The 22961-nt window shown below is 45.8% G+C and overlaps 1 protein-coding gene across 1 annotated transcript in view; it reads right to left on the bottom strand.

The window, feature by feature from the left end:
• Positions 1–22961, bottom strand: part of Anxa4 (annexin A4) — a 54930-nt gene that overhangs the window by 8485 nt on the left and 23484 nt on the right. Inside the window, exons 2-9 of the mRNA XM_028762323.1 lie at positions 18916–18962; positions 15022–15109; positions 14218–14312; positions 11506–11619; positions 10440–10530; positions 8746–8825; positions 6567–6623; positions 4329–4422 (exon numbers count right to left, since the gene is read on the bottom strand). Coding sequence (XP_028618156.1) covers positions 4329–4422; positions 6567–6623; positions 8746–8825; positions 10440–10530; positions 11506–11619; positions 14218–14312; positions 15022–15109; positions 18916–18918 — 622 coding nt within the window. The 5' untranslated portion in view covers positions 18919–18962. The remainder of the gene's footprint in view (positions 1–4328; positions 4423–6566; positions 6624–8745; positions 8826–10439; positions 10531–11505; positions 11620–14217; positions 14313–15021; positions 15110–18915; positions 18963–22961) is intronic.

Here is a 22961-nt window from a genome sequence, read left to right as displayed (position 1 = left end):
GCATACTTATATACAAGTACACACATGTGCACATGCATGCACACACAAACACACATACACTCCCTCACACATAAACTCCCCCTCTCTCCTTCTCTCTAAATAAATAAATACACACATAAATAAATAAATATAATAAAATTTAAATCCAGAAAACTAAAATTTATGGAGAGAATGAATACAAGCTTATACTACTTTGTTTTTTTTATTTGTACATGTCAAGAGGAAACGTTAGTCCTGTGGGTGAGTACCCAGGCAGGATGCCGCCTGCTGGACTGGACCCATCCAGGAGGAAGAGTGCTGAGATCCCTGGAGAACATCAGGCACCCCCTTGCCCTGGGTAGTGGAGAGAGTCTTTGGGGACCTTTGCTTTCTCCTTGCTTAAGCAGACGGGGTCTGGTGCCTCACACCTGTAATCCCAGTTTGTGGCAGGTGGAGGCAGGCTCAGCGGTTCTTCAGTTACACGCTAAGTCTGAGGTCAGCCGGACTACACAAGACCCCATCATTTTGAAACGTCAGCCTCAGAACTCACCTGTGTACTCCTTGTCCATTTGGCACTTTAAGACAAGAATGATTCTGACTCCTCAAAACTGAGTCACAGATGGTAACAGCTAGTTGCATCTTTTAATTTTTTTTTTTTTTTTGGTTTTTCGAGACAGGGTTTCTCTGTGTAGCCCTGGCTGTCCTGGAACTCACTCAGTAGACCAGGCTGGCCTAGAACTCAGAGATGCGCCTGCCTCTGCCTCCCAAGTGCTGGGATTAAAGGAGTGCACCACCACCGCCCGGCAAAAAAAATTTCACATTATTATTATTATTATTATTGCTTTTTGTCAAGGACTTTTGGATGTGATGAATACATTTTCCTCTTCTTCTAGAGACTTCTCAGGATAGACATGTCTTGCTTATCTCCTTAGTGACCTTCGTTGGCTGTCCTATGCCCATCTGTGTGAGTCGTACAGGTGGTCAGTCAAGGAACACCGGTGTCCAGCAACTTCACCACCTCAGCCCAGCAGGGTCCTTAGAGCTACTTACTCATCAAGGAGATGGCTTTCTTGCTTTTGCTTTTTAATTTTGTGTGGTCAGGCATAGTGGTGTACACCTGAGATCCCACCACTTGGGAGGCAGAGGCTGGAGAATCCCTGTGAATTTGAGGCTAGCCTGGACTACATAGGAAGTTCCAGGCTAGCCAAGGCTATACCATGAGACTCTATCTCAAAACAAATTTACGTGTGGTGTGGTATGTGTATGCCCTAATGTATGAGAATTTGCATGCTTGTGGGAGCCAGAAGCTGGTATCACGTGTCTTCATATTTTTAGCTTATTTTAATTAAATAATTTATTTCAAATGTGCTCACACTGCTTATTATGTGCATATTCGTGCACAGAAGGGCACTGGGTGTCCTCCTCTATCCCTCATTATCTTACTACTTTAAGGCAGGGTCACTCACTGAAGGAGAAGCTCACTATCTCAGTTACGTTGGCTGGCCAACAAACTCCTGGGCTCCACCAGTCTTTGGCTTCCAGTGCTGGGCTTACAAGCACATGCAACAATACCTGGCTTTTTTATGTGAGAACATGGGATTTGAACTCAGGCCCTCTTGCTTGCCCAGCAAGCATTCTTCCCTGGTGAGCCATTGCCCAACACTCCACATTATTATTATTATTTTATTATTGGAGACAGTCCTCTCCATAGCTGGAGCTCACCTATTAGCCAGACTGGCTGGTCAGCAAGTCACCTTTCCTGCCTAGAAGTACCTTGATTTCTGTCCTCATGGAGGAGTTCAGATCTCCCTCCAGTATTAGGAGCCACCAGTATTTTCTCTTTCCTTTTTGTCAGTTATATTTGTCCAGAATCAGAGAAGTTAATTCAACCCCCACTGTACACAGGAACAAAAGCTTTGGGATACAAAATTATCCACGAACCTTTAGTTTGGAACTATTCAGTTTCACTACCTAAATAGAGCTTAAAATATTGTCTCTTGTGCCAGATGTTGGTGGTGCCTGCCTTTAATCCCAGCACTCTGGAGGCAGAGGCACGAGGATCTCTGTGAGTTCAAGGCTAGCCTGTTCAATAGAGCGAGTTCCAGGACAGCCAGGGATACACAGAGAAACCCTGTTTTTTTTTTTTAAAGTATCTTGTTAATTTATGAACAAGTAACTTTTTTTTTTGCACTTGTGATTCTTTTAATACAAATTGCTACAACAAATACATAAAGATATGGCAGATTATCCATTTGCTCAAAGGACTTGACTTAAGCATAGAACAGATTCAAATGGTCTAAGGATGTGCAGAAGACCCAAGGACTTGCCGGCTGGCTTCCAGGCAGCCTTCTCTCTAATCAGAATCCATCATCCTCAGCTGCAGATGAGACAGGGCACAATCTGTCGTAAACAGGGAACTGTTGTAAAATATTCTTAAATTACGATCATTCTCGTTCAGTTGAAAAGACTCTCCCAAGTGTCTTCCAGCATGGTAGTATGTCATCTGTCGACCTCTTAATTTCATAAATTAACTTTCCTTTGATTCCATTTTATAGTGGTTGTGTTCAGTTTTGGTTTAAAAATGGGTTTAAATTTATATAAAACTCTGTACATGTTCACAACTTATTGCACAAACAGCATAATCTTCAAGACAGTGTTTGTAAACACATGTCCAATTCAGGAAAAAAAAAATCATGTTTCCCGTCTGGCCTTTTTCTTTTTTCTTTTTTTTTATTTGTTTTGGAGATACCCAGCTAGTTTCAGACTTGGTCTGTGAGAGGGGCACACTGTTTTGCTTAGCATTTGACTTGGGCTTGTCTGTGTCTTGTAACACTGGTGGCACTTGTGAAGAACTCTTGTCAGAGTCACCTTTTGATAAAGTAACAGCTGGCTCTACAGAGATAGCAGGTGGAAGAATCTTGATAGGCTGGCTATTTTTGTGAGGACTTCAACTGGATCACTAGTGCTCAGGTCTTCAGGGAACAAGATTTCTCCTGTTTTGGATGGGATTCCGAGGTATTCACTGGAACCTCTTCTCTAGTGTCCTATGAACCGGTAATTTTTAATTGCCCAAATACAGACACGCTTTGAATTAGTCTTAGTAAATGCTTCCTAGGACATGCAGTTCTGGAGAAGTGCCACAAGGGGGAGCTCACATTGTAACAGCCAAGGGGTGGGGGCAATAAAAGAAAGCTCAAAGTCCCAACTCTCATGGTTACCTATGATTTATGAACAGGAATAATTGCTTATTATTATTTTCTTTTGCCACTGAGGAATATCTAGAATAATTACAACTTGTAAATGTGTCAAACTTTGCAGTTATATTATGTTTTCAATTTAGCAAACCCATTCTCCTCCAATTTCCCACAAGCTTTGTAACTCTGCCTGTGACAGGGGTGTGGTGGTTTATAAAACAATGGGGCCATGAAAGTCTAAAAAGCTCATCTCCAAGACAGACTGCCCCACTGAGTCCTTACTGCTGTTTATAAGAAGACTTAGCCTGACGACAGTTATTCTATAATAGTTTAGTGTTCTCCCCGCCCCCCCAAAGAAGTTAAAAGCACATTGCAAAGTTTAGAAATTACCAGAAGCAAATTAGGAACATCACACAAAGGAAAAAAAAAGTGAAAATACCCACGACTCATCTTATTCAACAGAACCCCTGAAGAAGTCCATCAGTGGTGTTAACTAGAAGTAAGTGTCAACCAACATTTGTTTAGCTAGTTCCTCAGGTAGAGGAGGTTAATTTCTTATGTAAGTAGTGGGGAAGGCTGTCTTGGGGCTGTGCTAGAACAAGAACTGACTGTGGAGGTTGGTTTCCTGGAATAAGGAATGCTAAACTGTTACAAACACATTGCAAACCTGTCAGTTACTCAAATTAATCTTTCAAAATTGGCCTTCATTCATGTATTACCTCCTACATTTGCAGAGTAATATCCAACAGTTCAGTTTCTTTATTGTATCATGGTGAGTGATATACATCGAGATACAGTATATACATGTTTGGAATGATCAAACAATAAATGAAAGTTATTTGTTAAAAGGTTATCAGGGGCTAGAGGGATAGCTCAGTGGTTAAGAGCACTTGCTGCTCCTACAGAGGATCTGAGTTTAGATCCCTTCCCAGCCCCCACTTGGTAGCTCATAAGTGTCTGTGACTCCAGTTCCAGGGGATCTTGTACCCTCTTCTGATCTCCAAAGACACCAGATACACTCATAGTTCACAGCCGTACATTCAATCAAAACATTCATACACATAAAATGAACCTTTAAAACATTTAAGATTCTACTTTCCACTGTAAGTTCCACCATTCTAGCAGAATCGAGTGAGCAGTGAGGTAGGTACCCACCATGGAGCAGATGGTTCCGATTCCGGGAACAGAGAATGCTTAGGAATTTCACCTCGTCTGTCCCCCATCTCTTCTCTCCAGCCTCATACAGTTCCTGATGACAAACAAACCGTGAGCTTACACACCAAAAAAGATGTGCCAGCAGCTGGAAAAGAGTTCTCAAACTTCTAAGAGTCAAGCTTGCTTGGTTTTATTTTGTTAGTTGGGAAGGCAAATGTACACACACACACACACACACACACACACACAGAGTCTTTCATTTTCCTTAACCTCACAATGGCATGAAAGCAACATACAGTCAGTAGATATCAGCAGCAAAAGGCAAAGTTTGCATTTCAATCTCTCCTTGAGCCAGGCGATGCAGTTTGGAACTTCATCAAAATGTGAGCATCAAGCAGAGAGCCTTATTCCCAGGCAGCTACACAATGCCAAGGGCAGACAACCAGCACGCTACAGTGGACTTTGCTGCTAAGCTCCCTGCTGTAAATACATTTTCATCTTACACTAGGTGGGAACATAGCACCATTCCAAGCCCTGTTTCTGTCTCTCTCTCCATTTCTCTCTGATGTATGTGTGTGTGCGTGCATATGTGAATGCAGCACGTGTGTGTGTGCACATGTGTAGGCACGTGTGTGTCGATCCTATTTTGCAGAAGATCCTGACGTATACCCCGGTGTGTTAATAAAGGAAGGCAGACACCACACTGATTTCTGGCACCAGAACACGAGCAGTCACGCAGCCCCAGAGACTCCATGAAGCCCAAGGTGTGCACTCTCTCCACACTCTCTCTTCTTTCTAATGCAAACAACAGGCTCTTTTCTGCATGTTCCACTGTGGCTCATACCCTGCATGTAGAGTGGAACCACCCGTTGCTACATTGTGTTGGTTAACAATGGAGGAACTAAACACAAATCCCAGTTCTCCCATGTTCTGATTTTTTTTTTTTTTTTTTTTTTTTTTTTTTTTTTTTTTTTTTTTTTTGTCAGTGAGATGCAAGATAGCCTCAGTTGAGACAATGCCTCTCTTGGATTACCTGTAGGTAAGTGTGGCATTTTCTTGATTAATGATTGATGTGAGAAAACCCCTCCCCCATTGTGGATAGTGCCACTCCTGGGCTGCACTGGTCCTAGATGTTATAAGAAAGCAGGTTGAGAAAGCTATGGAAAGTAAGTCAGTAAGCAGCACCCTCCATGGTCTCTGCATCAGCTCCTGCCTCCAGGTTCCTGCCCTGCTTGAGTTCCTGTCCTGACCTCCTTTAATGATGAACAGTGAAATGTAAGACAAATAAACATTTAACTCCACAACTTGATTTTTGGTCATGGTGTTTTGTTGCAGCAATAGAAACCCAGAAACATAACTATGACACTCTATTATTTGGCCTGAACTCAAGCAAGGGGCTTTTCTTTTGAGCCTCAATTTCCTTACCTGTAAAATGGGGGTTAAAGTCCTAAGTTTGGTATAAGGATTCAATGGTATGCTTAAGAAAAGCCAGGTGGGGGTGCTTGGTTCTTATGAAAGGTCCACTGTTTATATGTTACCTGGCCACAGGGACAAGTGTCAGGACAGCTGTCCGCCAGTGTGGTGAGTGCCAGGTTAGCAGCTATCTTTTGAAAGTCACATGGTGTTGACATGTTCTCTTTAGGGAAGCATGAAGAGCAGAGGAGCTCCTTCCCTCTGTATCACTCAGCACTGAGCCCTTGCTCAGGGCATGTCCTGGGTTCCAGTCCTGGGCCACACGCCACTGCACTGACCCAGCTGACTCGGCCTTCTTAACTGACCAATCTTCATGATCAAAAGAATGCTAGACCTGATAGGTGGTTGGTCACTGCAGGACACACACACACATGCACACGCACACATGCACATGCACACACACACACATGCACACACGCACACACGCACACACGCACACACGCACACACGCACACACGCACACACGCACGCGCGAGCGTGAACATGCACGTGCACACGCACACACTTGGTGCTTCCCTAGGATCCTCATTGTGTCCTCAGTCTGAGGAAGAGACCTGAAATCCAGGAGAGTAGAAACAGTGCCCCGAGCTACCTGGGGTCCCAGGCACCCCTGAAAGACCTGCTAATCAAAGACTGTCTATGAGAGTCTTTTTTGTAATGCACTCAGGCGGACTAACACACCCTGAAGTAGAAGAGGCTGTCCACCAACCCAGTGAGGCCTCCCTTAGTGAAGAAACTGCAAGAAGGAAGTTGTGGTCCACTAACCTGGGCGTCCTGCTTCATGAGTGCATCATCCAGGTAATTTCCTTCATCCCTGCCACCCTGTGGGTGAAAAAACAAGTAACCATGGCAGCAAGTACCCATGGAGATGGCAGGGGCTTTTAAGACAGAAGGCCTGGAAACCCAAGGCACTGAGACAAACTGCAGTAAAAGCTGGGTCTTCAGGTTAGGAAGTTAGGACTGTTGTATTCTGTCACAGGGCTTGGACCTATCCTCTGGAGATGGTCTCAACAGAGTGCTGGCCCCACTGTGACTCCTGATGTTGCAAAGATGTCTTCCTAGTAGAAGGGCAATACATCTTTCTAACCCACTCCCACTCTACCCCTCCCCCACTACACTGACTCCACCCCTACTCCACCCCTCCCCCCACTGTACTGACTCTACCCCCACTCTACCCCCTCCCACCACTGACTCCACCCCAACCACACCCCATGCCCCCACCGCTGCACTGACCCAGCTGACTCGGCCTTCTTAACTGACCAATCTTCATGATCAAGAGAATGTTAGACCTGAGGTGGAACTTGGGGAGCTGACACAATACCAACCCCAAATACATCAGCACCAGCATAGAGGGCCACAGGAACCCCTGGAGGAACACTGAAGAGTGATGGATAGGCACTGCCCTCCAGTTTGATAGGTTGTTCTTTTAAAAAAAGGGTGAACATGAAGTGCATGCTCCCAAGTAGCCTAAAGCTTACTACACACCCTTTGCAGACATCCCCCTGCCGAGGTGCTGCTTCCCTGTTGTGATTATCCTACAGGTGCTCCCACAAGTCCAACAGAGACAACGCCATCTCCTGGAACCTGCCTAGGATGCCATGTTGTCTTCTTGCAGTGACACCACCTGACTGAAGACTCCAGAGACAACACTGAGACCTAGAGTCACGCCAAACTCCAGAGACGAATGCCAAGATCCAGAGACAAACGCTAAATCCTACAGAAGACAGATCCAGACCTTCCAGCTACAGATGAACTCTTTTGCCAACATCAAATAGCTAAAGTTACATGTTAGTAAGACAAATATAATGTCTATCTAGATTAGTCAGCTGTTATTACCCTCAAACTGTACCACCTGTATTCAATTCATTCAATGATCCCTTGCCTTCCCACCCCCACCCCCAACTCCCCTGTGACTTAATTGTGCTAACCCCTCTGGCCTACATAGTGCTTTCTTTTGGCTTCTTCATCCAAAATTTTCACCACAGATGACACAGTGATCCCCTTTTTTAAAAAAGTAAAGGGGAGGAGATGTGGGACTGCATAAGGGTATCTTGGTTCATGGCTGGGCATGGGCCTGGAACCCCAAGACTCCAAGGGAGAAATGGCAGGTGTTCAGCCACGTCCCCAGAACCCAGAGTCCTGACATGCAGTCTCATCTCCATAGACCTACATTGTTCAGTCACATAGGCCATTACAGCCCCTCCCAAAGTGCACAGGTAGAGGGCAAGACTACAGGCCTCAGGCCCTAGGGATTTACATACTAATGAAGGCCAGAGGGTGGAGCAAATTAAGCATTCTTCCCAGAACCTCCCTCTTTCTCCCTTCCTATTTAACTCAGGTCTGCCCTGAGTTTCAGGGGGTACATCCAGACCATCTACCACCTGCCATGAAAATAAACCCTTTTGGAACTAAAAATAAATAAATAAATAAATAAATAAATTTTTAAAAAAGGGTGAAAAAAAAAGTGTGTGTGTGTAAGTGTGTGTGCACTCAACACGCACGCTATGTGTGCAGAGGTGCCTACAAAGGCTAGAGGAGGGCATCAGAACTCCAGGATCTGGAGTGACAGGTGGCTGTGGCCGTCCAATGGGGTGCTCAGGGTTTAACTCAGATCCTTGGCAAGAGCAAGAGGTAATCTTGACCTCTCCAGCCCTGCCACAGCATAAACATCTAAAACACAGGACGTATCTCTCAATAGCCTTGCAATCCAATAGCTGACATGAACTTGGGCCATGTGAACAGTAAATTAAAGTAGAAGAAATGGTTGGGCACGCATGGCTAGCCAGGGTCTCTGGAGGAGAAATACGATGTAGGAACAGAGTGGCCCAAGAGTGATGCCTGGGGATATCCATGTTGAGGAAACTGAGCGGATGAGGGGCAGAGGTGAGCATTTCAGTCAACCCAGCATCCCCAGTCAGAAGGCAGGACCGAGGAAGCCACGCACCGCTGTCAGGGACACCAGTACTCTCTGGAACATGAAGGATGTGTCAGAACAGATGTCCTCTTCAAGGCTCCTTCCATATTCTATCAAGAAATTGGAAATGGGTACGTCAGAACAGAGACCTGGCTGGTGCTGTCACCTTCCAGCCTGCTCTGTCCCTCCCAGACAGCCTGCTCATTGGAGCAGCACAGACCAAGGTGCTGCCAAATGAGGTTTTCAAAATCTGAACTGTGCCAGGCCCCGGCCCTCCCTGAGGACCTACAGGTAGCTAATGGCTGTTGGAGGAAGTGGTGGAACCCTTGGTAAGGTTAAGTACCCATGCTCCTGTAGGCGATCTTTCACCTACGCACCTATAAGCAATTCTAGTGAAGCCCATTAGCTCATAACAACAATAACAGAACAAACATCAAAACAACTTTGGTTAAAAAAACCATGACCCAGATGCTTATTTGTCATAGTGAGAAGGAGCGATAGCTGTCTCTTATGATGAAAGCGGGGCCCGGGTTCTCTTTGGTCTTCTGCCTGTGACTTTGCTATGCAAATGCTATGTGTCTGAATGGAAGCTGGCAAGGTGACCAGTGTCACTGGACAGAAGTCCCCAGAAAAGTTCTAACAGATCTCCCTAAAGAATGACAACCTCTACAGCCCCCATAGCCACTGTGGAACAGGTGTCAGGGTTAGGGGTCCAGCTCCAAATCCTGGGTGGGGCTGAGGTCAGGTTGGGGTCAACTCCAAATCCTGGGTGAGGCTGTGAGGGAGACATGGAGGGTTCTTGTGCTCACATAAGCACAAGGAGACCAGGAGTGTTAAACACATGGACCTGCTCCTTCAAAGGAAGGGATGTATAACCTGTTATCTTCCCAGAAGGCTGGGAGCAGACATGGTTAATAGTCTGGTGACCTTTGTGCTCTCTGTGTGGCTGAGACCAGAGGGATCCTCCCCAGACCCTTATCATGAACTTGTCAATCTATAGAATTTATCTTTATGGGAGGTATCACATGTAACCAATCTATAGAATATATCTTTATGGAAGATGTCACATGTTCTTTACAGAGTTTTGAAGCAGTCATCTTAAGTTTTATTGTGCACGCAGGATTGAGTTCATTATCACCAGGAAATTTTTCACCAAATAGTGGTGTGCTTTAATATGCAAAAAAATAAATTACTCAAGGTCAGAGTCAACCAAACTGCCTTCTCGCCTCCCTCAGACGGTTGTTCTGCCAGCCGTGGCGTTCTAGAGACCTTCATGGGGCTGAGGTCAGGGTTGGAAGTGAAAACCAAACTCTTCAGGGTTAGAGGCTAACTCCAAATCCTGGGTGGGACTGAGGTCAGGGTCAAGGCTCTAACTCCAGACTCCCAAGGTTTAGTCTCAGGTTGTGAATACTTGAGCAAGAGACCCTACTGTGTGACAGTTTTCTTCTCAGAAGCAGTACATACTGACTTTGAAAACACAGGGATTAGTAGTGATGTGGTATAGCTCTGCACTACAGCCTAGAGCGCTGGCCTAGCTTGTGAGAGACCCTGGGCTCCATCCCTAGCACCCAGGTGGGCCACAAATATGGCAGAAAACTCACAGTAAATAAATAAAATACACAGGAGAAAACCCCATCATAATCTAATAGCTGAGAAATAATAGTCGTTAGTCTTTCTTTCCAGTCCTTGACAACCTGTGCCAGGGCCTGGAGAGTGCTACTTACGCTGCTGGTATGTCTGGTTGATGCGACGGATCTCTTCAGGGGTACGAGAGGCCAGGATCTCAATCAGACAGCCCTCGTCTGTGCCAGCTCCCTAAATGTGAGGGCATAGATGAGATGGTACGGGCCAGTGGATCAAGGTAATGGGCAATTTTTATGCACAGTTAAACAAATAAAATATAATTACATTTACTAATTAAAATCAGAGTCCATCACTCAGAAGGAATGCAGAAGCAGGGTATACTAGCAGCCCGCCGGGTCCAGAAGCAGGGCCTATTAACTTTCACCTGTCCCTCCCAAGACCAGTGTGTTTACCATATCATTATTAACAACAATGTGCCCTTGTAGAGCCCAGTAGCCATCTGTTGTTTGTCATAACAGGTTAGGTGTTGTTTCTGTCCTCTGGGGTTCTGCCCTTTCTTCGACCTCTGCTCTCTTTCTCTGAAGGTCAGAATGTTCTGGTAAAGATGTTATCTCCCCGTTTCTCTAGAGCCTAGCCAAGAACCTTCTACATGGTATAGTATTTAGTGATAGGCAAAGGAGGATGGCTATACTGGCATCTCAGAGTCACTTGCTGCCAAGCAGCTCAGCTATAGAGAATGCGCCTGCCCACCTGACACCTGGGTCCTACCAGCACCATGGAAGGAGCAAATGGCTCAGCAAATCGTGGGGATTTCTTAATTACAACAGCTGTGTATATTTCCAGAGTGGGAAACCTGCTTCCCATCATCTCTCTTCCCTCATCTCAGAAGGGTTTGGCCATAGGCTTTTGTTTGTTTGCTTGCTTCATTGTTTTTAACTTTTTTAAGATTTTAGATCATATGTGTTGGTCTCTGCCTGTGAGTGCAGTGCCCAAGGAGGCCAGAAGAGGGCATCAACACCCCCTAAAACTGTAGTTACTGGAGGTTGTGAGCTGCCCAGCATGTGCTGGGAAGTAAGCTACAGCCCTCTGATAGAGCTGAAAGCACTCTTAACAACTGAGCATGTGGTCCAGCTCTGCCAGTCATGTTCCTGAAGGATAGCTCATTATGTGCACGGGGAACACCAAAAGTTCAAGGGGACCACCAACCTTCATAGCCCTCCTCAGCTCCTGCACGTCATACAGCACCGTGGGCGTCATCATCCCCAGGATCACCTGCTCAAAGTTGCTGCTCAGCTCCGACTTCAAGTCCTCAATCAGGTCCTGCATTGAGAAGAACGTGTCTACTTTTAGCGGCTACTGTCACTCATGCCTGACATATCCAAGTATGGGGCAAGAATGTCCTGTGACGGGGTGACATTTTCCTAAGTCATACATCTGCATGTCTACAGTCACACAAGAAGCCTGTTAAGTACTTCCTGCTTCTCCAACTAAGACCAGATTTTACTTATTGACCTCAACCAAAACCAAACAGCACAGCAAATAAGGAGAGTGTGGCCATTTCCCATTATGCCAAACTCTACTGAGATTTGTAAAACAATGCCAGCTCTCTCGTTATGTTTTGGTTTGGTTTGATTTTGTGTGTGTGTTTGTGTGTGCATGTGTGTGTGTTGTTGTTCTCATTAAATTCTATTTTCAAATTCATAGCTACTTTTCTCTTTTTAAGATTGGAAATTACATTCAGTTATCTGTGTTGTGGAGGTCAGAGGACAAGCTGAGAGAGAAGAGTCTCTGTATCCTGTGCGACCGAACTCAGGTTGCTCAGCTTGGCAACAAGCACTTTTACACATTAAGCCATCTCGCTGGCCCCATACTTTGTGTATATACATACACATATGTGTATAAATGTTTGTGGGTCTGTATCTGTGTGTAGGTACATGCATGCACACATAAACATGAGTGTGTGCAAAGGCCAGTTGTCTGTGTCTGATGTCCTCCTCAGTTGCTCTCTAAAACTGAGGTCTACAAGGTCTCCCACTGAACCTAGAGCTCACTGATTAGATAGGTAGGGTGGTTGGCCAACAAGCCCTAGATGTTTTCCTGTCTCCTCCCCAGTGCTGGGAATATGTATATCTTTCTATCATGCATATCTTTATGTTAAATCCACAAATGTGGATTGAATGAATAAATGAGTGGATGGATGAATTAGAAGTCTATTAATATCGGTCATCTTAGATTACCGTAGGTTAGCTCTGTTCTGAAGGTAATCTCAAGTGTGTATTGTAACAATTATAATGTAATGTAGATATAGCACTTCCATGTATAGCTCACACCTCCCTTGACTGTCAGCATCTGCCACTGCTCTTTCAGTTTCCCTGAGGATGGGAACAGTTTATGGTGTTCTGGAGAGAGTCGGTGACAGTCTATCCCATTCCCTACAGGAGTGCCCAAAAATTCCCCTGTAGATGCTCTGGAGGGCATCGAGTCAGCTCTGCCCTGCCCATCCATTCCCTCCCCACCTTGACCAGCAGTTTGGAGCCATCTGTGAGAAGCAGCTTCAATGTTCCCTGCTGTGATATCTCCCAAGATGGATGCACTCGGCATGACATCACTGGGCACCCATGTACAGAGACAAGGTTCTCAATAGAGAAGCAGAGGGTTGGCAGTGCTTTAATGGTGATGTGTGGAAAAACTGGGCTGAATAATTCTGATGAAGGGGTGTGTGTGTGGTTCAGACAAAATCTAGAGCACTCGGGTGAACAGATGAGTTTATAAGCCGCCATTCGTGTGTTCAAGATTGGTGCCACTGCTGTTCATCTGCATGTCCAGATGCTGAAGGGCCTGGTCCCCAGTTGATTTCTGATCTATCAATAAAGATGCCAATGGACAATAGCTGGGCCTGGGACAGGACACTGAGAGTTTCATGGGTAAGACACAGAGAGGAATGACAGAATCATCTGGACTGGGGGGAGACGGATGAGATGCAGTAGCAGCAGGAAATAAAGCCACTCAACCATGTGAGACTTCAGGTAACTGGCCACAGGCCACTTCTTTGATTGGGCCCAGGGTAGCAGGTGAAGTAGTGCCCAGCCTTTGAGATAGCTAAGGCATTTTAAAAATAAGCTTGTGTGTGTGTTTTCCATTTGATAGCTCCTGGGCTGGTGCACATACAACTTGCCAGGAGCACAAAATAATACAGTGAAAACATGCAATTACACAGAAAGCCCTGCTTGCTGGAGTGTGAAGGGTCTAGAATTTCTGTGTTTTGATTTTTACAATAATATCCTTTAAATTTACTTTTCAAACATTTCTTTTTATACTATTTAGTGTGTGTGTGTGTGTGTGTGTGTGTGTGTGTGTGTGTGACCTCACATGTAGAGGTCAGTGGACAATTCTGTGGAGTTGGTTCTCTCCTCCCACCAGGCGGGTCTCAGGTATCGAACTCAGCCCATCCAACTTAGGGGGAAGCACCTTTACCCACTGAGCTATCACTTTATATCACTGTTTTTAATGGATGGTTAGTTGTTGTAATGGGGCACTGTGACATTTTAGTGTTTGTATACAACGTGTGGTTATCAAGTACAGGGACTGGCATACCTGTTGCCTCAGATGGTTGTTATTTGTTTGTGTGAGGAACATTTAAAATCCTCTCTGCCCTTCATTTTGAAGTATTCGGTTAGCTGTCACCACAGTGACCCTCCCATGCTCCAGAGCCTTAGGACTCATGCTGTCCTCTAGCTGCTCCCCAGTATCTGTGCCTCTTCTCTCTGCCCCCTCTTCCCCCACCGTCTTCCTATATTCTGATAACCACTAGCTTCATAGATAGTCTTAAGGCATTGGGTCACTTCAGAGTCTAGCTTCGGGAAGGGGATGGTGTATGAAGTGGGGGGTGGGGAGGGGAGGATCCGCTTCTGGGCCTACCCTGCCGACGGTGCTCTTGTAGGCACTCCTGATTTCCTGGCGTTGGGCAGTGTTTCTGTAGGCTAAGACTGAGATAATGGCATCTTCGTCAGTACCTGGAGACAGGATGGAAACAGCAGGGGTCAGGATTTGCCTGGATGAGGAAAAGGTCTCCCCTGTTCCCACTGGAGTTACCTAGGGAAGCCTGAAGGTTTGATGTGAAGAGAGAATCTGGAAGCAAGAGCCCAGGGAGGAGTTCACCTTTCTCACAGCTGGATAATTATTGTTTGAGGAACTTGCCTTTAACTGTTGGAAGCAGTTGGGGTGCATGGGGGAGGGAAGGGTAGAAACTGTTCTACTAAAATGTGGCCTAGAGAAAGTTTTAAATGTGTTCTCCACCGTCATTCTTCACAGGCTTAGAGATCCAGCAAAGGTGAGGGACAAGGAGACCAACAGAACTCTCAAATCCAACCTTCAGACCTCTGCACTGGAAAGAAAGAGCCCTTCCTGCTTTGAACCCTCACATTAGCTTTGAGGTTTGTTGTTGTTGTTGTTGATTTTGTTTCGTTTTGTTTTTAAATGCCCCACCTTCCTCCAGATTCAAACTTCCTTCCAAGCCTTGCAAAATGTAGCCCTATGGCCACAGGGGAGTGAACCCAAGGGCCTTGTGCATGGTGGGCAAGCACTCTACCAACTGAGCTGCATTCTCAGTTATGTCCCAGTATGTTTATCTAAAAGGTGACCTGTTCATGAATAGGTCCAGTGCCCACAGTGCCCTTCTCACGACTGACATACCACACTCTGGACACCTGGAAAGGTACTTACCGAGACCTTTCATGGCCTTCCTCAGGACCTGGGCATCTTCAGTTGCATTGAATCCTGAAGCAGCTTTCACGGTTCCTCCTTTGGTTTCCTGACCGCACAGAAAATGACATGACTGACAGGTGACTGCTCATTCAGAAGCCCAGGCTCTACCCCAGGTACCAGGGCAATAGCAGCAACCATGAAGAGAGGTTCTCACTCTGGGGGAGCCACCACCTTCTCTGAGAAAGGCAGACAATGAGCACACCAAGAAACACACATTCCATCGGCATCCTGGTGTGAGAGGTGTCACCAAATAAGTAGAGTCCCAATGGGCTGCAGGAAGCACTGCCATTTAGGCCGAGAGATGGTTCGTGGGAAGCATTTGGCCATACAACAATGAAGGGGGTGTGCTAGAGACCAAGCAAAGGCTATTCCAATGACTCTGGGGCTGCCACTAGCTTTGAAAGAGCCTGAAGCTCATGAAAAGAATCTGATCTAAGAGAAATCATACCATCTTCTGTAAAGCAATTTTCTAAAAAGGAAAAAAAAAAGATTAAGTATGAATTTAGTCAAGTTCATGTCTGTAGAGCCCAAAGCCAAATTGCTGTAAATATAATGCAGAAAGAACTATCAAACCAACAATATAGCTCCTTCAATCGATAGCTGCAGGGAAACTGGAAAAGAGAGGTAGAAGCGAAAGTTCAAGATGTTAAAAAGACTTGTCAGCAGACAGCTGCTGCACAGTGCTTCCTGCCTGTATCCCAGCACTTGGTAAGTGGAAGTAGGAATCAAGAGTTCAAGGCTAGCCTCAGACACATACCTGGTTCAAGGATAGCCTAGGCTAGAGAGACCCTTTCTCAAAAACCCAACTAAACCAAATAAATACAACAACAACAACAACAATAACAAATCTTTCATAGAGGCAAAACTATTAGGATGAAGATCTGAGTAAGGATACAACAGGACAGCTGGACAGTGATGTTTTATGACACAGGAAGTCAGTCCTAAGATTCTCTGGTCTGATAGCGGTGCTATGGCTACAGCTTACATTTTACCATTATACTCTGACTCACAGGTAGAAGATAGGATATCTGGAATCTGCTTCAAAATAACACAGGTAGGAGGAAGTGGAGATAAAGAAGACAAAAAATTGAGTATGAGTTAGTCATTAGCCAAAGGCTGGGAAATTAGTTAGACACAAGCAGGCTCAGGGGTCCCTGAGGAGAGATCTCTCTCTCTCAGCTTCTCACCCCACTTCTGTGTTCCTGCTAGCACACCGAGTTTCAGGAAGGGAAATATCAAATCACTCCTCTTTAAGATCTAAACCTACAAAGAAAGGGGCAGCTATAGATACACAAACCAGGGAGGGAGGAGGCAGCAGGGCCGCTGGAGGCCTAGCAAACAACCGCTCTGTCCTCCTGGTAAAGACAGCTACTTTTAGACATATGTATGCATCTGTGTGTGTGCGCATGTGGAGGCCAGAAGATGACACAAGGGTCTTCTCAACTACTCCATTTTGTCTTTAATTTAAAATTTTATTTGTGAGTATTGTGTGGAGGTGCCCAGGAAGTCCTGAAGACAACATCTGGTCCTCGGGAGCTGGAGCTGGAAACGGTTGTGTGCCACCAGCTGTGGGTGTTAGGAACTGAACTCAGGACCTTTCAAGAGCAACAGGAGCTCTTAACCGCTGAGCCATCTCTCCAGGCCATTTTGATTTTTTAGACAGTCAGGGTCTCTCCTTGAGCTTATTAATTGTCTGGACAGATTGGCCAGCAATGGATCCACCTATCTCTGCCTCTACTTGTGTTACAGAAGTGCACATTGGTGCATCTGTGTCAGCCCAATGGGGCTGGTGTCCTCATAGGAAGACAGAGATCACAGCCAAGTGCCAACGAAGGTAGACAGGACCTCACATGTGGCAAGCACTCTATCACTGAGCTGCACCTCAGCTTCTGAGTCAACGTTTTCTGAGGTTCTTTGGAATTCCAGTATTGAAAGTTTCTGGGTGGTTCTCAAACACCGAGTTCAAGGTTGAACTGCATTGCAGATGCCACTGTTATAAGATGAAAATTAATGTCTAACAAGGCATCAATAGAGGTGTTCACAAGGGTACCTTTGTTTACCTAGTAACATCCTACACAACTCTTTCTTGTTCTGGGGGGAAAGTTGGGAGCTTTTTTTCCTTGTGAGTTTTATGAGTGTCTTTATTGATTAAATTCTAGGGCACAATGTACGATTATCTTTTCAAGGATGATGGGGAGAGGCAGTGTCCATCCATTCCAGGAAAACTTGTTGTGGTAGCAAAGCAAACATCACCATGCTGGCTACTTTTATATCAGCTTGACACAAGCTAGAGTCATGAGAGAGGCAGGAACCTCAACTGAGACAATGCTCCATGAGATCGGGCTTCAAGGCATGTTCTTAACTAGTCATTGATGGAGGAAAGCCCCAGCCCATTGTGGATGGTGCCATCCCTGGGCTGGTGGTCCTGGGTTCTATAAAATAGCAAGCTTTGCAAGCCATGTGAGGAGCAAGGCAGTAAGCAGCACTCCTTCGGGGCCTCTGCATCAGTTCCTGCCTCCAGGTGCCTGCCCTGTGTGAGTTCCTGCACCCATTGCTTTTGATGATGAACTGTTCTATGGAACTGTGAATGAAGTAAACCCTTTCCTCCCCAAGTTGCTATGATCATGGCGTTTCATCACAGCAATAGTAACCCTGTCTAAGACAATCACATAGAAAGGAATCAGTGGACACAAGAAGTAGGCCATGCTACAACTGAGGAAACGCCATTGCCGTTACAGTAACAGGGAAGATGGGGAGAAGCAAAGGATTGTGTATAAGACAATGACTAGCGCTGGGCACTGAAGAGCAGGCAGGTGCAGCCACACAGGTGCCCTGAAGAGCAGTGCTCAGAGGGAGAGGTCAGGGTCCACACTGTGACTCAGCCATCTCCCTACTCAGAACCTCTGAGTGGGGAGAGCAGATGGACCAGTCTAAGGCAGCCCAGAGGAGCTTCTACCTTCACGCCGAACTTACCAGAACTCTCAAAGGGACCCAAGCCTGGGCCTGTGCCAAAGACCAGATCACTAAGTCCAAGGAAACCCAACCATAGCCGCCAATGAGGCAGATGGCAAGCGGGGACTGCTACGAAGCACCTCTCTAGGGCTGGCTCGAGACGGATCAGTGAGTTCTACAGTTCTTGCCATCTCAGCATTATGACCAGGGTTTGATCCCTGGGACCCGTGTGAAGACAAGAGAGAACTAATCCCACAAAATAGTCATCTAACCTCCACACAGATGGCATATGTCCCCTTCCCCAAAATAAAAGGGAAACATCCATGTTGGTGTGCTGAAGATGATGGGGCTGTCCTGAGGGATCCCCAGTGGGTGTTAGAACATGCTTTCCTCTGAATTTGCCTCAGTGTTCTAAAATGGAAAGTTATGTTTTGCAGAGAGAAAACCATCACTTGTTTCTATATTCTCAGGATGTTAGAAATGTCAGGGAGTCTGTGGATTCCTTTTCAGGGTCAAGCTACCACTTTGAAATAAATTCAAATGACATTTAAAGAAAAAAGAAAAAAGAGAAAGAAGAAGAAAAGGCCAGGTTAGGCAGTGAGGTACAAGCCTTTCATCCTAGCACTTGGGAGGCAGATGCAGGCAGAGCTCTGAGAGTTTGAAATCAACATAGTCTACATAGTGAGTTGCAGGACAGACAGGGCTATGTAGAGATTCTGTCAGAGGAAGGCAGAAAGAGAAAGTGGGGGACAGAGACAGAGACAGTGAGAGACAGACAGATAGATACTGCCTTATCATGGCTTCCTGCCCACTGCTGAACAAACAGAGTTTTGTTTAAGCCACCTAAGTACACATCCTGTGCCTGCCTGTGGCTGGCACCAGGTGGGGTGAGACACTTACCATGGCTGTAGCTCACGTCCAGAGTTCAGTCACACCAGCAGAAGCTCCTGGGAGGGGAGGGGGAAGCAGAAGAGAAATTACTGTGACCAGGGATGTGGTATTAATCGTTAGTCAGGATACTATGTTTGCACGAAGCTGAGCCAAGAGGAAACATACATGATTTTGTCAAAAGGTCACCAGTGCAGGAGCCAGAGCTCCTGGACCAGGCTAATCATTAAAGAAAAGATTTGAGCGGTTGAGTTTATTATGCCAACAACATGCTTCCTGATAGCTCCTCTGTTTTGGAGACACACACTACAGCTGTTATGTTGCCTTGTTGGAGTGAAGTACTGTTACTGACTCTCAGGACACACAGGTTCTGAGTTAAACAGTACTGCAAGTCAGAACAGGGCGAGAAGAGATGAGCCATCTGAATCAAGAAACTGTGGTACTTAAGATGGTCCCGTATGTGTGCACATGTGCCTGCGTGGCCATTAATGTGTGCACGTACCTACATCCTGTGTGTGCATTCATACAGGTGTGTATTGTGTATCTGCATCTGTGTACATGCATGTGTCTGCATGTAGGTCTGCATACACATGCGCAGATGTCTGTCTGTGTGTCTTGACAGCCCACCCAGCATTGGACTGTGTTCACTCCTCAGATGCCATTTTGTCCTTGTAACATGACAGGAGTAAAGGGCCTTCTTGTCATTGATCCCTCACAAGTTCACATATGTCTTCAGTTTCCACTGCTCATCCTTCATCAGAAAAGCGTGTGTACAAAAATCTCATCTGCACAAGGCATCTCAACATCCAGAGTCATCCTGGAACCAGTGGGTAGAATATCTGGGAACTTGTTACAAATGCAGAATCCACTGGGTGAAGCATGCTTGTAATCTCAGAACTCAGGAGGCTGAGGCAGGGGAATTGTGAACTCAAGGCCAGCCTGGGCTGCCTGGGACCCTATCATTAAAAAACTTCAAATAACAGCTTCTCTCAACAAAACTGAACATTATCACTGTGTCACTAAAGCAAGTGTCTGGAGAGATGGCTCAGTGGTTACAAGCACCTACTGCTTTTGCAGAAGACTGGGGTTCAGCTCTCAACACCCATGTTGGGTGGCTCACAACCATTTGTAACTCCAGTTGATACTCTTCTGTGGCCTGCAAGGGCATCCACACACTGGTGGTACACACACACACACACACACACACACACACACCCCAGACACAGCAAAAATAAAATGAAGATGAAAGCAATATTTTATTAGCTAGGACTGGTGGAGGTATGAATTCATTCATTCGAGTACACGTCCTCTCAGTGAACTTCTGGTCAACCAGGATTGACAGAAAAAAATAAAGATGATTTCAGATGCTGGTAAGATAAAGATATAACGGGGAAAATAATACAGAGCAGAGGTCAGCAAAGCGCATGTTATCGGAGGTCTGACTCTGCCTCTTTAGTCATTTTCAAACAATTGCCAAAGTAGAGAAGGAGGAGGAAGAGGAAGGGCAGGAAGATGATATAATCCTGGTATGCAACAATTGTGTGAAATTCAAACTTCAATGAGAACAAGTTTGTCTAACATCTCATGCTTGGCTTCAAGGTACTCCATAGTGAACTGTAACCAAACCGACCCTTGTAGCAAGCCGCTGACTCTCAGCCAATCACAAGCAGCAGCTGTTCTACCCATCTTCTGATAAGACGGATAAGAGCTGTGACCAATCAGATTGCCTCTTGTACCCCACTTCTCTGTACATCCCTTCCTTTACTTTCTTCTGGTGTTAAGTAACTTGATGCTGCAGAATGGGCATCTGACCGACATTGATCTGGGCTCTGGCCCGGTTCCAGGATCAGAAGCAAAGCCCATCAAGATCCATAGAGTTTGGACCATTGCTATTTTGTCTTTAACATAGATGCTGTTATGATCTGGGTACCAGGAAAGAGCAGACCCAATAGCGTAGCCCAGAAGCACCTCTAAGGAAATGCCATCCAAGCATCCAAGCTGAAGGAAGAGCTCAGGCTGACCTCGAACTCCATATATATTTCAAAGATGACCTTGAATTTACCCTCCTGGCTCCATTTCCTGAGTGCTGGATTACAGGCCTGCAACACCATGCCCATGCCCCATTTATCTGGTACTTAGGATTAAACCCCGGGCTTAGTGAGTGCTGGGTCCATGTCCTGCCCACTGAGCTACACAACCAGCTCAGCTGAATGAGGATCCAATGAAGGGCACAGGAAGACGCTCCAAGTTCCAACAGAGACTCTTCCAGGTGGAACAGGTGTGGAAAGACTCTGAGGCAGAAATGAACTAGTGTGGCCAGTGATTCTATGGCTCATCATAAACTACCCACACTAGGGAAGGGAGCAGGGGATCATGGGAACTTCTGTCTCTTTCCCTATGCCTGCCCTCTGTGCCTGCCTCTGAAGTCCAGCTTTTATAAAGTGCTCATGATTCATTCAGCAAACTCTTGGCCTGAGTTCTGCAAGACATTCTCTCATTCAAACAGGGGAGCTATGGGATCCCTTGGTTTATTGCCTGTGAGCCAGAAGTATCTCCTGGCTAGAAGGTGATACGTGAACTGGGCAGTGTGGTGGGATAGAGTCTTTAGTCCTTAATAGTAATGGAACTGGGTTAAGGTATAGGGTACCTATTTGGAGCCAAGAAAGAACTAAAGAATTGCTTGGGGTGGAAACCCACCACCCCCAAATCTAGAGGCTGACACACTCAACTGCTGGGCTGAGATCTCCTAACAGCCAAAGAATGAAAGGCCTCAGAAACATTCTCAGAGCCCAGTTTCTCTAGTCTCCTCCTACGCCCTAGTCCCTTCCCAGCTTGACCTTCCCAAAGTCAGTCAGGCAAACCAGGCTTCTAAACCCCCACCCCCACCACCAAAGCCCTGCCCCTTCCCACCGCCAAGTAAACCACGGGGTTTGGAGCACTGAGTTAACCTTTTCTTCTATTTCTGTGTAGGAAACTCTCATTTGTCTTATTTCACAGTAAACCACGTGAGTCTCCACACAGGGGGCTCTTGCACCACACTCAGGAGAAAGGAATGTGACACCCTCAGGTATGTGCCACTGGGTCACACCTTCTGCCCAGTTAGCTGCATTTCCACACACCCATCCATCCTCCATGGAACCTAAACGGAAAACCAGAACTTTCCCCAGGCCTGGTGTGGTGGCATATAGCTTTACTCCTAGTGCTTAGGAGGCAGAGGCAGGCATAACTCTCTGAGTTTGAAACTAACCTGGCCTACATAGTGAGTTCTAGGACAGCCAGGGCTACACAGTGGGACTCTGACTTAAAGAAAAAAAAAGAAGAGAAAATAAAAGGAAAGAAAAGAAAAGAGAAGAAAAGAAAAGAAAATCTCAGAATTTTCCTTGGGTGTTCAAGGTCTTCATTGATGAAGACTTGAGTCTGTATACAACTTTAATTAAATAAACGTGTTAAGCTTTTTGTGTGTTAAACTTCTTGTTATAGGACTGTCGGCTGTACCACATCTTTCTGCAATACATGGCACCAGATGTGAGGAGTTCGAGGCCAGCCTAGGTTACATGAAATCTTGTTTAAAACAAACAAACAAACAAACAAACAAACAAGCAAAAGCAAGAGCTCTGAGGAGACACAAGACAAGCACAAGGGCCTGAGCTCAGTCCTCAGAGCTCATGCATAAAGAGGTGCTCGCCTGTAAGCTCAGCACTAGAGTGGCAGAGACAGGCAGGTACCTGTGCTCGATTGTTGGTGGTGCTCCCCTGTAAGCTCAGCACTAGGGTGGCAGAGACAGGCAGGTACCTGCGCTCGATTGTTGGCAAGCCTATTCTACAAGGCCAAAGAGAAAACCTGTCTCAAAACAATGGTACGCTGTACCTGAGGCATAACACAAGAATGTGTCTTCTAGCCTCCACATGAAACACACACATACACACATATGCATGTGCACGCACACACATACACACATAGACTTGAAGGTGAACACACACATACACACACATATAAACACATACAAACACATACATGCACACACATATACACACATATACACACACATACAAACACAT

This window comes from Grammomys surdaster, unplaced genomic scaffold, assembly GCF_004785775.1.
Source record: "Grammomys surdaster isolate TR1022 unplaced genomic scaffold, NIH_TR_1.0 133, whole genome shotgun sequence".
Classification (NCBI taxonomy): Eukaryota; Metazoa; Chordata; class Mammalia; order Rodentia; family Muridae; genus Grammomys; species Grammomys surdaster.
This window is presented reverse-complemented; position numbering and strand designations above follow the sequence as displayed.